Source organism: Agelaius tricolor, unplaced genomic scaffold, assembly GCF_023055355.1.
Source record: "Agelaius tricolor isolate 1412-34295 unplaced genomic scaffold, bAgeTri1.0.p SCAF_2, whole genome shotgun sequence".
NCBI lineage: Eukaryota > Metazoa > Chordata > Aves > Passeriformes > Icteridae > Agelaius > Agelaius tricolor.
In genome coordinates, this window is record NW_027269262.1 from 34,043,141 (window position 1) to 34,054,733 (window position 11,593).

Here is an 11,593-nt window from a genome sequence, read left to right on the forward strand (position 1 = left end):
GAGAAAAAAGTTACACCAAATACCCAGTTTTTAGGTATGAGGTAATTTAATGTCTTTAGCTGATTATAATTGATATTACACTGTTTCTGAGAGCATCTGTGTGTTAGGAAGCCTCCTAAATCTTGATAGTGTCATGTAATCAGTCATTTGATTCACTTTCTGTGAACTGAATCTTTCCATGAGTAGGAAAAAGGGAAAGAATAGTCTCAAAAGGTACAGTAAGCTCTAGCTTGTTTCTTTCTCTCCCTGCTTTTTTTCCTTAACCTGTAGAGAAATTTGGGTTTGAAATGGTCCTCTGTCTCCATGCCTTCTGTTGTGCAATTCTACAGCTTCAAACACAACTTCTGACTCTTAATGAAAAGATAAAATCTTTATAAATCAAATATTTATAAAAAAGTTTTATAAAGCCAATCTGCAGATTTAAATAGAGTATGTTAGGCTGCATGATCATGGGTGAATTTCATAGTTATGGAGCTAAATACTCAAACTTTGGAAAGGGTTTCTGTCCCTGACCAGTTTGATTAGGACATAGCTTCTGGACATCATAATTTAGAGATGAAATGTTTGAAGTCAGAGTCCCACTGATTCAAATGTTTTTAAAAATATTCAATAAAATCTTTGTGGTCAGCATTTAAACAGTTCTGCTTTGTATTGTTTGAAAGGTTCCTGCCTTCTTTTTGAGTTTTGCGAGATACTTAACATTGTGGGGAGTTAACAAATGCACAGTTTGAAAGTAGACAGGAAATGTAGATGGCATCCACAGGACACCAGAGTTTCTTCACAGAGCGATTTCTTTGCTTAGCTGATGCTCTGAGCTTTGGAATTGCCTCTCTTCCCAGTGTTGTTCCTCTCAGCAGAGCCTCTCCTCCCTCCACTGCCACCACAGATCTGCTGTGCCTCGCTGACACCCACGCTGTCCCTGCACAGAGGCCACACTGTTCCTGCCAATCTAATTAGATCACATATTTTGTTACATCTGTTTAATTGCCACTCTGCTGTTTGCTGGTAATGAGTGGCACCCTAGACCATGCTGTAGATGAGGACCAGAGCAGCAGTGATGATTCATGAATGTATTAATGCATATTTTTTCTCTATAGTTTAAAGTGTTGAATCATGTTTTAAAAGCAGAATAACGTATCTACTGATCTGACTTTTAATAATAGTACTATTAAAATAATGTAAGGGAACACTAGAGTGGAGAAAACTGCAAAAACATTCTGAGCTTCCTTTAGTTATTTGTGAATTGAAAAACTTATTTGCTGTAACCAGTGCTGGTTTTTTTGAATAACCTTCCTTGACTCTGCAGCTTAAGTATTTGCCATACCTTCTAGACCAAAATTCGTGTTTACAAACAAATCTAGTTAGGTTTTTTCTTCCTTTCTTCTTTTAAGACACTGCCTTGAAAACAGTATTTCTGAAATTGCATTTCTAACATGCAGTATAGTCAAATCACAATTTGGAGTACAGTCCTTTGTGCTAAATGTTTCGATATGAGATCAGCATTTCTAATACATAGGCAGAATTGCAGTGTCTAATCTGGGTAGACATTCATAAGATTCAGAATATTTAAACATTTTTGGATGGAAAAGAGAAATGGCAGAAAGTTAAACTGTGCACTAAATTGCACTAGGAACTTCAGTATGAGTACTTTTGCTCAGATTCTTGAAGTGGGAGATGAAAATGGGACTAGAGTCTCATTTCTGATGCTATTCACAATGAACAGTATTGTTTCTTTGTTTGTTGTTTGGTTTTTTTTTTCCTGCACGCATTACAGAACCTAATTTGCCCAAGTACTCCCACGAATGAATAGCAGCAGGTTTTTGTCAGAGTTTTTCAGAATCTCAGACAAGGCTCTCAGCTGAGCACTGAGATTACCCAGCCTCCTCCTGTGCCTCACATCTCTCCAAGTTATGACACCAGCTACTTCTCTGCAGTCCAGTGGTTTCTGAATGTGGACTGTGCCTCCCACGTCTGGTGGTTTTGCTGTCTTTGCACAGAGACAGCACCAGCACATGAAATTAAAGCCAAGAACAGCAAATAATTACGAAATAAATTATGAATTACTGCCTAAGTGTGTCATGCAGTTGGCAAGCACTGCCTTACCAGGTAGTCCGCTCACATCAGTACTACTAATTATGAGCTAATACTTGGCTTGCAGCTAGACTTATATTTTGGATAGTTCATGACTTAAAAAAAAAGAAGGAAACCCATGAAAAGATCAGGGTCAGTATTTGCTTATAGCTGCTTCTCCAGAGTGGCACAGAATAATGGGCTGCCTCCTCACAGCAGCATTTGTATGGGTGGTAGCCTAGGTCAGCTTGCTATTAGCCAAATCAGCATCTCTGTTATATCAGTACCATCAGTGATAGAAAAATCAGTGCAGGAGTACTTGCTTAAGACTGTTTAGTCCTGAGTATTATTGAGGAATTACAGGTTAAAGGGAAGAGACTGTACTGCATTAGGAAGTGGAGCCTGAGAACTGTAGAGGAAGTCTTTTCCTTGCAATTTCAGGGCATCTGCACCTGCCATTTCAGGACAGACAGATTAGAACAGGTACTCAGTTTCTGCTGAGAAGTTTGTTTGAACCTCTTGAACTCTCCTGCAAAGTCTTTCTCTGAATATAGAGCTATCTCTTTAAGATTTGCAAGTAAAATTATTACAAGTTCCTTTTATTTAAAAATGCTATTTTTTGTTTGAAACAGAAGCATAATGCAAATCTGAAAGCATTAAAGCCAGTCAAACTAGATTCTGAGGTAAGATGGCATCATTTTAGTAAAGAAAACTCCTTTCATATTTTTATCTTGTCTGAACAATGTGTTTTTAAGTGCCATAAATATGCTTGCCATTTATAGGAACAGGCAAAAATTGCAAAGCTTGGATTAGAATTGCATCTGCTAACATCTGATGTGGATTCTGAGACAGAGAAATGGGAGGATCAGGAGAATGAGATTGTGCAGCATGGACAAGGCATGTCAAGTATGGCCTACTCCATGTATTTATTTACCAGGTAATTAGAGTACACATGGCAAATTTTGGTGGGAAAAAGAGCATTAACAGTGTTTATAATAAGAAAGAACAAATTTTCATTTTCAGAGCATAATAATTGGGACTGTTTTAGAAAGGAACTTTATTCCATCTGTAGGCTTTATAAACTTCTGTAAATTTCTGAACTGTTTAAAAAAACCCTAATTTTAAACCCAACTTTATTTTTAAAGGGCTTCACATCTGTTTCGTTGGAGGGCATCTATTTAAATGTCTCTTGGGTACGGAAAACATTTTAAGAATCATGTTCATAAATACTTTGAAAATTAAGGGAATTAAAGCACAAGTATATACCTGTAGATGAGATAGTACTGTAGACGAGAATTACTGATCCTTGTACTGAAAAGTGTTTATCTGAAACTTGCCTGTGCAATGTCAGCTTTCATACTTGAAGAATTTAGGTTTGCTTGGGGTTTTTTTACCAGAGTTGAGATTTCTTTTTTGTTACCTGCTAGTCCAATAATACTCATTATGCCAGAGATGTGGATTTCTAGTCTTGTTCAGCTTATGAGAACTGAGCCATTGTTAATTCCCCAACAGTGTTGTAGCTACTGAGGTGTTTGTATAATATATTTAAGTCAGTTCTTGTAGGTAGTTGTGTCTAGTATCTTCTAAAAGACTGATATTTACAGTTCACTGGTGTGAACTGTAAAATGTTCAGTGGTGAGACTATAATTTTTGTAAGTAGCAAGCAATATAATCTGCAGTCTGTAAATGGCATATCTTCTGCTTTTGTTATTTCTCACAGAGGAGAAGGACTTCTGAAAACTACTCAAGATTTATTTCACCAGGCAGAGGTAATGTATTTTTAACAAAACAGGACGTAGACACTCTGAGTGAAGCCAAACAGGAACTTCAGTGTCTGATTCCTTACACATAAGTACAATGTACCATGAATTGACTGGCAGTTCTAGACTTTGAGCAGCCTAACTCTGATACATATTCTGAAAGTGAACTTCCAGTGTTCCAGTAATAGCTTCAGACAGGATCATCACACTGATAGATTCCAGCTAGGAGGAGGGATAGCAAACAGGCATTATGGCATATACAGTGGACTTCAACACATCTGTAGTATTTGTTGTGTCACGCAGCTCAGTCCCTGGTATTGTTAACAGATCCTAAATCCTAGTCTGAGCAGCAGGATTTTCATGGGAAAGAAAGAAGATGTAAAAACTTGCACAATGCAAACAGAATGGCCCAAATGAAGGGATGTGAAATGCTATTTCCAGAATGCATACCTGTGTGTAACAGGAGACTTGTTACCTTTGAAAGGACAATAAACAAAGAGACCAGGTGTCATCACAAAACATTTGTGAGCTGCCACGTGCAAAAAATAATTGGAAGTTGGGGGTTTTGTTATATGTAAGGGTAAAGCCTTTAAACTCTGCTCATCTGTGAGGATGGCAGTTTGCTGTGTAGTTGTTATTTCAGAAGTCACTGCAAACTGCTGACTTGTGAATTGTAGATGTATACAATTATTACAAGTATTTCCTGCTACCTTTTTACTTAAAAGCATACTATTAAACCAGGAGGGAAAAAACCTTACCTTCTGTTATGATTCATTTTGTTACATGTTTTCTCCTCCTTTCAGATTTTTGCCACAGAAGGCACAAAGCTTGCTTCAGCTCTTCATGCTCTTTCTGATCAGGTGATGTATCTTATGATATCAGTAATACTGCTTAGAAGTTGCTTTTGCTGTCTTCTCCCTTAACTTGATGCTGGAGTCTTTAACACAGAGTTATTTTGTCTTCCTGGACAACATACCAGGTACGTGATGATGACAAGCCTTTGCTTCTGTTGGAGGCTGAAAAACTTATCTCTATGTGCAAGCAGCTCCAGGCAACAGCTAAAGCTTCTGCTCAGGGTAAAAGTGCTACATTTACAAAGGTACAGTAAAAAACTATATATATTTCTCAAAGTAACACTTAACTTGTTTTGAAATAAAGTAATTTACTAATTTATGCTTCAGTTAAAATATGGAATTAGGTTGCAGTAGTACTGTAATCCACTAAAATGCCATTCAGATAAACAGGAACTGTAATTAGGTGTACCTCAGTATGGACTTCAGGGATCAAAATTTTAATGAACTTAATATGTATTTCTGCCACTGTAATAATTACTGTTATTACTGTTACTGATGCTTAATATAAATGTAACAAATTCCAAACCCCCTCCTCCACTACTGAAACACCTTTGATTCTCAGTAGGCAGCGTCTACCCTGGACTGTGCAGGTTTTTTTTCTGATATTCATATTTGCTATAAATAACTACATAGACAGTGAAAGTTTCATCACTGTTAATACAAGAAGTAGATCTGCAAAGATCAGAGGGGATCAGTATCCCTGAGCCAGCAGCAATCAATTTGAGGAAGACCATTTCCATGCAGCTGGATGTTTGTTTGCATGTGGCTGTGGAAAAGTTTCAGTTTTATAGGAGGTGTGAAACTGGCTAAAGCATGGAAGCCACTCAGAACCAAACTGAGCACCTTGGGGCTACTGCATGGTTTGTTTTATACCCTCTAAATTAAATGGGAACTCCAGTCTGTTTATACAGTGATGTACCAGTACATAGCAGTAACAGGTTCTCAAATTAATGTCTGAGGGCTCAGACTTGTGACCTGTGCTGAGTGTTAAGATTTAAGATAACTTTTAGTGTAACATCAAACTAAGGCTTAAATGATGCTTGGCTCTCTAAATCATGCTGGCAAAAGGAAAACCATGAAGAATTGTGATGATTCATGCTTAGATCTTAAGAGCTCCTTTCCAAGAGACTTCTGTTACTGTTTAATATAGTATTATTAGTAGTTCATCCTCTTGGGATGTGTCTGCTCAAGTTGTGCTTAACAGAAGGGATGGTCTTGTTTTACATGTACTATACAGAGAAGTTTAAAAAAAGTAGGCAAACCCATTTGATTAGGAGATATTTTAACAGGAAAAGTATTACTTAACCCAGTTCAAAACAGATCATCTCATGCCAAAAACAACTGCCTAACACAAGTATAGAGTAATAGGTATTACTCTACTTATTGTCTTGTTTAGGTTGATGCATGCATTCTGAAAACAAGGAATGTGATGACTCTGTTATGTCAACTTCTTCCACTTTGCTGCAAATTACTGAGAAAGGTGAGTACTAGCTTAATCTGCACTATTTAAAACTTTTGAGGTTTGTTTGCTTGGGTTGGTTGGTTGTTTTTAAGAAATCTTTCTTATATACATACACAGAATAAAGCGGGAAATGGTTGTCTTAAGCCTGCTCCACCATGGAAAGAAGACAGAATACGAACTGGTACAAATGCACGTACTCCAGAAAGAAGAGTGGAGACATTTGGCATCAAGTCTTTAGAAAATCATGTAACAAACATGACGTTTTTAGAGAGCAAGTAATCATAGCACTGAGAAATGCAGGAATTCCCATTTGAAAATAACACTTGCTGAAGTTTCAATACTGCTTTCATTTGTGGAAAGTCAAGCCAGGTTAATTTGATATAAAACTGTTGACCTTTGTCACATCTAATAGATGTCCCATTACTTAGCCATTAAAACACAAACTAGTCTAAATGTTCTGTATTTTTATAATGTGAATGCCTTTCCTACGCTCGCTGTTGATACCGATTTTGTAATTAATGCTTCTGAATGTCTTAATGGATGTGTCAACCCAAAGATGCTGCTAAATAGACATTTTACATAAAGACCCCTGTGCTGCATATGCTACATGTAACACTACTGTTGAAGTCTGTAAATTCATCTCTGGCCTATTTCAGTCTGTGTATTTGATAAAGCAGGATCAGGAATATAGTCTGAAAGGCTGTGGCCTGAAGCACTGAAATGTTACCTTAGTTACAAGTTATACCTGCAATGAAGTAGTCTTAGGAAAAAAACCAAACCTCTTTCAATAGATTCACCTCTGAATTTTAATCTTTACAAGATTTATCTCCACAAAAAATGTATTTCTAAGTGATTAATAGTTTTGACTTAAACCCTTTTTCTTTTACCCTATTTGTAGATGGCAGTTATTGCTTTCTTTTTTATTAAAACTAACTGAGCAGAATTTGAGTTGCCTGTAGAACCACTAAAATATTATGCAGACTTGACCTATGCCATTTAAAATTGAAGAAAACAGATGGTGATTATTACAAAATTCTGTACAAAGGGCATTATTTGACTTCAGGATACCATGAAAATACAACTTGGTGTGAAATATGTATTTTCAAATTAATCTGCTCTTTGTACACAGGCTTTTGTTGCATTTTTGTTTTCCATTCACCTGTGTCAAACTCCATATTGTATTAGTTTAGCTAAATTACATGATAGCTAAATGCTATGATTTTTCTGTATGTACTATGCTTGCATTAAGCAGAAGCAAAGCTGATTGTGGAACATAAATAATTTCCAACATATCATTCTGAGCTCATTTAAAAACCTGTAGTGCTAGAATTCAGAGAAAAAAAACCAACTTTATGTCAAGTTTTTACAGAAATTTTAATATACAAACTATTTTAACTGGTTTATTCTTTTATGAATCAAAGATTTTAGTTCCACTTTTAAAAACTGGCACTGGGCCTTTTCCATACTATAAAACTCACAGTGTACAATAAAAGTCACTTATTTAGTATCAAACACAGATGGGAAGTGTAGAGTTGATTTCATGAAGCAGAACTGCGGCGTTTCATCAAAACTTCCTCGTACTCCTTCTGCGTCAGAAGTCCCTGAGTTATACTCTTGCTTTCTTCAAATTTGGGTAGAACCACTGCAATGTACCCCTCAGTTGATGGCTAAAAAGCGAGACTGAAGTTAGCAGTGAAATAAAATCTGAAAAATAAAGAACAAGAAAGTGTCTTACCTTTTCTTGCAGAAGAGCAGGATTGCTAAGGATGTTCTCGTTCACTTCAATCAGCCGCCCTCGTATGCAACTGCAAAAGTGTTCAGATTCTGTAGATGTGTGGGGTATGACAAGGTTAGGAAAAAATGGGAAAAATCTTACCTGTAAATGGTGTATTCCTCTCCATCTGATGAAGATATCCTGCACAGAGGGGCAAGTTCTGTTAAAAACTGAGCTCCCTGCATTTGGAAAACAAACAAACATATCTGTGCTTTTAATTACATGGGACTTGTAAAAGTATTACCATCAGCAATGTCTAAAAGGAAGGACGTGTGATAGTTATGGGTCATTCCAAGTTCCAGAGCTGTGCTTTGCTACAGAAGGGAAGATGCCAACTTAGTTATGTGCTCAAATCAAATAGAAGCTTGTTACAAGCCGACAGATTTAGTCATAATCAAGTTTCTTGCAGACTAACAAACTTGTATTTTGATGAGACTAAAGTCAGGGGAGAGAGGAGAGGAACAGCACCGTTGATTTTGGTGTAAGCAAGTTAAACTGCACCTTCAAAAACCCACCATGCTGAACTGGCCCATCTACTATCTAGTCTCCAAATCCTTCACATCTTCTTGGAAATAAATTTTTATTATTTCAGGGATGTTTATGTCCCTCTGTACACTACCAAAAAAATTACTAGAAGCGAGTGTGTTTGAGCAACACTGGAAACCACCAGTGCTGTAGGAGCACTGCAAGATCCTGGCTGGGACAGCCAGACAGGCTCCCCTTGAGGAAGTCTAAATTCTTCAAGTGCAGAGGGGCTGATTTTTAAATGAAATACGGAAGTAGCCTGCTGGGTTTCTCTCCAAGAAAGGACAGAAAGATCTCAGGCAGTGTGAGAGATTAAAATGAAAACTAAGGAAATCAAAAAGCCATACCCTTTTTGACTTCCCAGAGACCTTATTCTGAAGTCTGCTACAGTTTGCACTGATTTGGTAATTAATGTTTTTAATTGTTTTCCCACTTTGAAGAAGAGGGTGGGCTTCTGCCAAGGTGATGACACAGATTCTGCAAAAAAGAAAAAAGATTATAATTATTCCACTGTAGTTTTAAGAAGCCACTCCTTTGTGCTCTAAGCAAATCCCACAACCTCCTCTGCCTATCTTGTTTGACACCTGCTGTGCCAAACTGAATGAAAATGGCATTCTGACCTAAAGCCACTCCCATGGAAAATGCTTCATTTTGAGATACCAGACTGGACTGTCAAAAGCCCTACACTTCTTACTGAAAGAAAACCACTGCTGTTCTATCTGTTGTACCGCATGAGAGCATGGCTGGTTCATTTCAGCCAGTAGCTGAAATAGGCACTCAGGTTAAGATAAACAAGTAAAGCATGGTGTACTTTTGTCACAAAATGTACCACAAAGGAGTGTTTCTCAACAGCTAAAGGCCCTATGCAGTGAACAGCTGAGGAATCCTTCGGTGATCTGGGCCTTAGTTAACTTGCTGCATGCATTTCATTTTTTCTAATGGACAGTTATTTCTTACCATGACACTGCACAGTTTGAGATGAGCCTGGCTGAAGAAACCAAGCCTGCCTGGCCTAGAACCATACTTAATGCAGAAGCGTGAACTTGCCAGTAACTGAAGGGAGTGGAAGCTATTCTGTTTGAGAGTACAAAACCTACAGCAAGCACCAGAATCAACACAAGAGTGACTGCAGAGAAAACCAGGGCACAGAACCAGATCTCTCCCTGTGGATGCTGTATCCATCTCCCCACACTCCTGTGGAGTTCTGGCTGCACAGCTCCCACAAGAGGGAGCTGGATCCTGGTAAATGCATCCAGCATGTCCTAGCAGCAAAGCTACCTCCCTTCACCCCAGCCTCCTTCTAAGGGGAAGATGACAAATTATCTTTGAGCTGTCACCTGATGGAGCTGAGACCTTGTAAAACAAAAAATCAAGAGACAACTTCACACTGCCTACAAACAGCACACTGAGCCACAGCCCCATACATAATAATGGTAAAATACTTTACAGAACATCTGGCTAAGCTGCTGTGGAGCCCAAGGGTCCTGATATTTCAGAATTCAAAGTAGCAGAACAGTCTTCAAGGACAATTGAACAAATCAGTGGAATTTAAACTCTAGTAACCTTATATTCAGTATTCAGTACAAATGGAAGGGTGTCCTTCCTGGCTGTTACTGTCACACCTGTTATCTGAAGGTACTCTGGTTTCCCTTTTGAAAGAATGGAGGAAGGACTGCAGGAAACAGCCACAGAGAAGCTCCAATTCCAAAGGCTGCAGCTAGGCAATGGTTCTGCCCTGTGCCAAGCATACCCTTCCTTTTACTCTGAATTCCCAGAGCAGACAACTCACTGGGAACACAAATGCTGTCTCACCTTCCCTCAACCCATGAGCCACTGGCCCTGGCAGTTTTTGTGTGGATAGCAGGTTCTGTTCTTCCCTCTGGGACTGAACACCCCAGAAATGCTCCTGATGCCCTAAGAGGCTGCAGCAGGGGGAGGTAAGGTATGGAAGGAGACTACACATCAGGTACTGGTTGATTTACTCCATATAACTGGATATCCAGCTACATCCAAGCAGAAGCAAGACACTTTCCTATCTTGCCTTCACCATCCATTAGTACATGTGCATGGAAAAGTAATTAGGTTTTATCTAGAAAAAGCTAAATGTTTGTTCAAATGGAAGGATTTCTAAATCAAGGTAAAGAGACTCCTTCAAAATGTCATTACAGAAAGGCCTTTTGGAACGTTGCTATTCTGCTACTGATGATCACAGAATCAATTAGGTTAGAAAAGACCTCTGAGATCGACTCCAGCCTATGATCGACCACCACCGTGTCAACTAGAGCATGGCACTGAGCGCCACGTCCAGTTTTTCCATGAACGCCCCTAGGGTCGGTGTATGGGGCCCTTTCGGCAGGAGAGGGAGCGAGGGCAGCACCACAGGCCCTGCTTGAACAGCACGAGGGGCTGTGGGGGGCCGTCAAGGGGGGAAGAGGCCAAGTCTCTGTTTCTCACTGGATCAATTTAAGGATGGGGAGGCCGATTTGTCATTTTCCCCTCCTCCCACCTTCCCGGACAGCGCAGCCTCGCCCGGTGCTGTGTCCCAGGCCGACCCTGCCTGTCCCAGCTGCCGCAACCCCGGGCCTCGCCCTGCGGCAGCGCCCTGGCCCAACGCAGCCCGAGGCCTCCCGGGCGCCGGACCCCCGCCGGCCACTCGCCTGTTGGAGTGCTGCAGCACGCAGAAGTCCTCGCACGGCCGCCCCTTCACGTCTGCAAGAAGGGCACAAAAAGGAGTCAGGGCCCCGCCGCCCCCCGGCCCTGCCCGGCGCGGCCCGGCCCCCGGCGGTACCTGGCTTGTACCAGCGGGTGAAGTAGCGCTCGGCGCCGCCCGGCCCCGCCGCCCCCTCAGCCATGCCCGGCCCGGCCCGGCCCGCCTCGCCGGCGCAGCGCGATGACGGCGGGAGGCGGCCCCGGCAGCGGCAGCCCGGCCCTCTCCCCGCCCCGCCCCGGGAAACCCTGAGGAAACCTTTGCATTTATTATCCAGAGTAGCCAGGCACATTAAAAATTGCTGCCGAAAAATATACACATAAAAACAAAGGGCTGCTTAGAGGCACGGCCCCACCAGTTTGCCAAACCTTGAGTTTTGCTACCGGATTTTTTTTCTCGAGGCTCTTAACATCTTTCGCCGTATCTGCATCACTGAGAAAA

General features: G+C 40.4%; 2 protein-coding genes across 3 annotated transcripts in view; one reads left to right on the forward strand and one right to left on the reverse strand.

The window, feature by feature from the left end:
- Nucleotides 1-7,662, forward strand: part of CTNNAL1 (catenin alpha like 1) — a 58,249-nt gene extending 50,587 nt beyond the window's left edge. Inside the window, exons 13-19 of the mRNA XM_071455630.1 lie at nt 2,703-2,753; nt 2,853-3,007; nt 3,791-3,839; nt 4,634-4,690; nt 4,810-4,929; nt 6,081-6,164; nt 6,264-7,662. Coding sequence (XP_071311731.1) covers nt 2,703-2,753; nt 2,853-3,007; nt 3,791-3,839; nt 4,634-4,690; nt 4,810-4,929; nt 6,081-6,164; nt 6,264-6,425 — 678 coding nt within the window. The 3' untranslated portion in view covers nt 6,426-7,662. The remainder of the gene's footprint in view (nt 1-2,702; nt 2,754-2,852; nt 3,008-3,790; nt 3,840-4,633; nt 4,691-4,809; nt 4,930-6,080; nt 6,165-6,263) is intronic.
- On the reverse strand, nt 7,502-11,463 carry ABITRAM (actin binding transcription modulator). Of its 2 annotated transcripts, XM_071455651.1 has the most exons (6): nt 11,234-11,463; nt 11,103-11,154; nt 8,793-8,922; nt 8,023-8,099; nt 7,882-7,951; nt 7,502-7,813 (listed from the first exon to the last, which is right to left on the reverse strand). In XM_071455651.1, exons 1-6 carry the CDS (start codon nt 11,442-11,444, stop codon nt 7,685-7,687), a joined length of 669 nt encoding a protein of 222 aa, XP_071311752.1. In that variant the 5' UTR covers nt 11,445-11,463; the 3' UTR covers nt 7,502-7,684. The 2 variants fall into 2 exon arrangements, with proteins under 2 accessions (XP_071311752.1, XP_071311756.1); XM_071455655.1 differs by lacking the exon at nt 11,103-11,154 and having other exon boundaries at nt 8,023-8,061.
- Nucleotides 11,464-11,593: the final 130 nt, after the last annotated feature.

Bases quoted from the DNA above. Each gene is read 5' to 3' on its own strand.
- ABITRAM (XM_071455651.1), bottom strand. From the start codon at position 11,444: ATGTGCCTGGCTACTCTGGATAATAAATGCAAAGGTTTCCTCAGGGTT. The intron at 8,923-11,102 runs GCGAGTGGCCGG...TCTTTTTTGCAG, and splicing joins GTGCTGCAGCACTCCAACAG to AATCTGTGTCATCACCTTGG. The intron at 7,952-8,022 runs GTAAGATTTTTC...ACACTTTTGCAG, and splicing joins GAGGAATACACCATTTACAG to TTGCATACGAGGGCGGCTGA.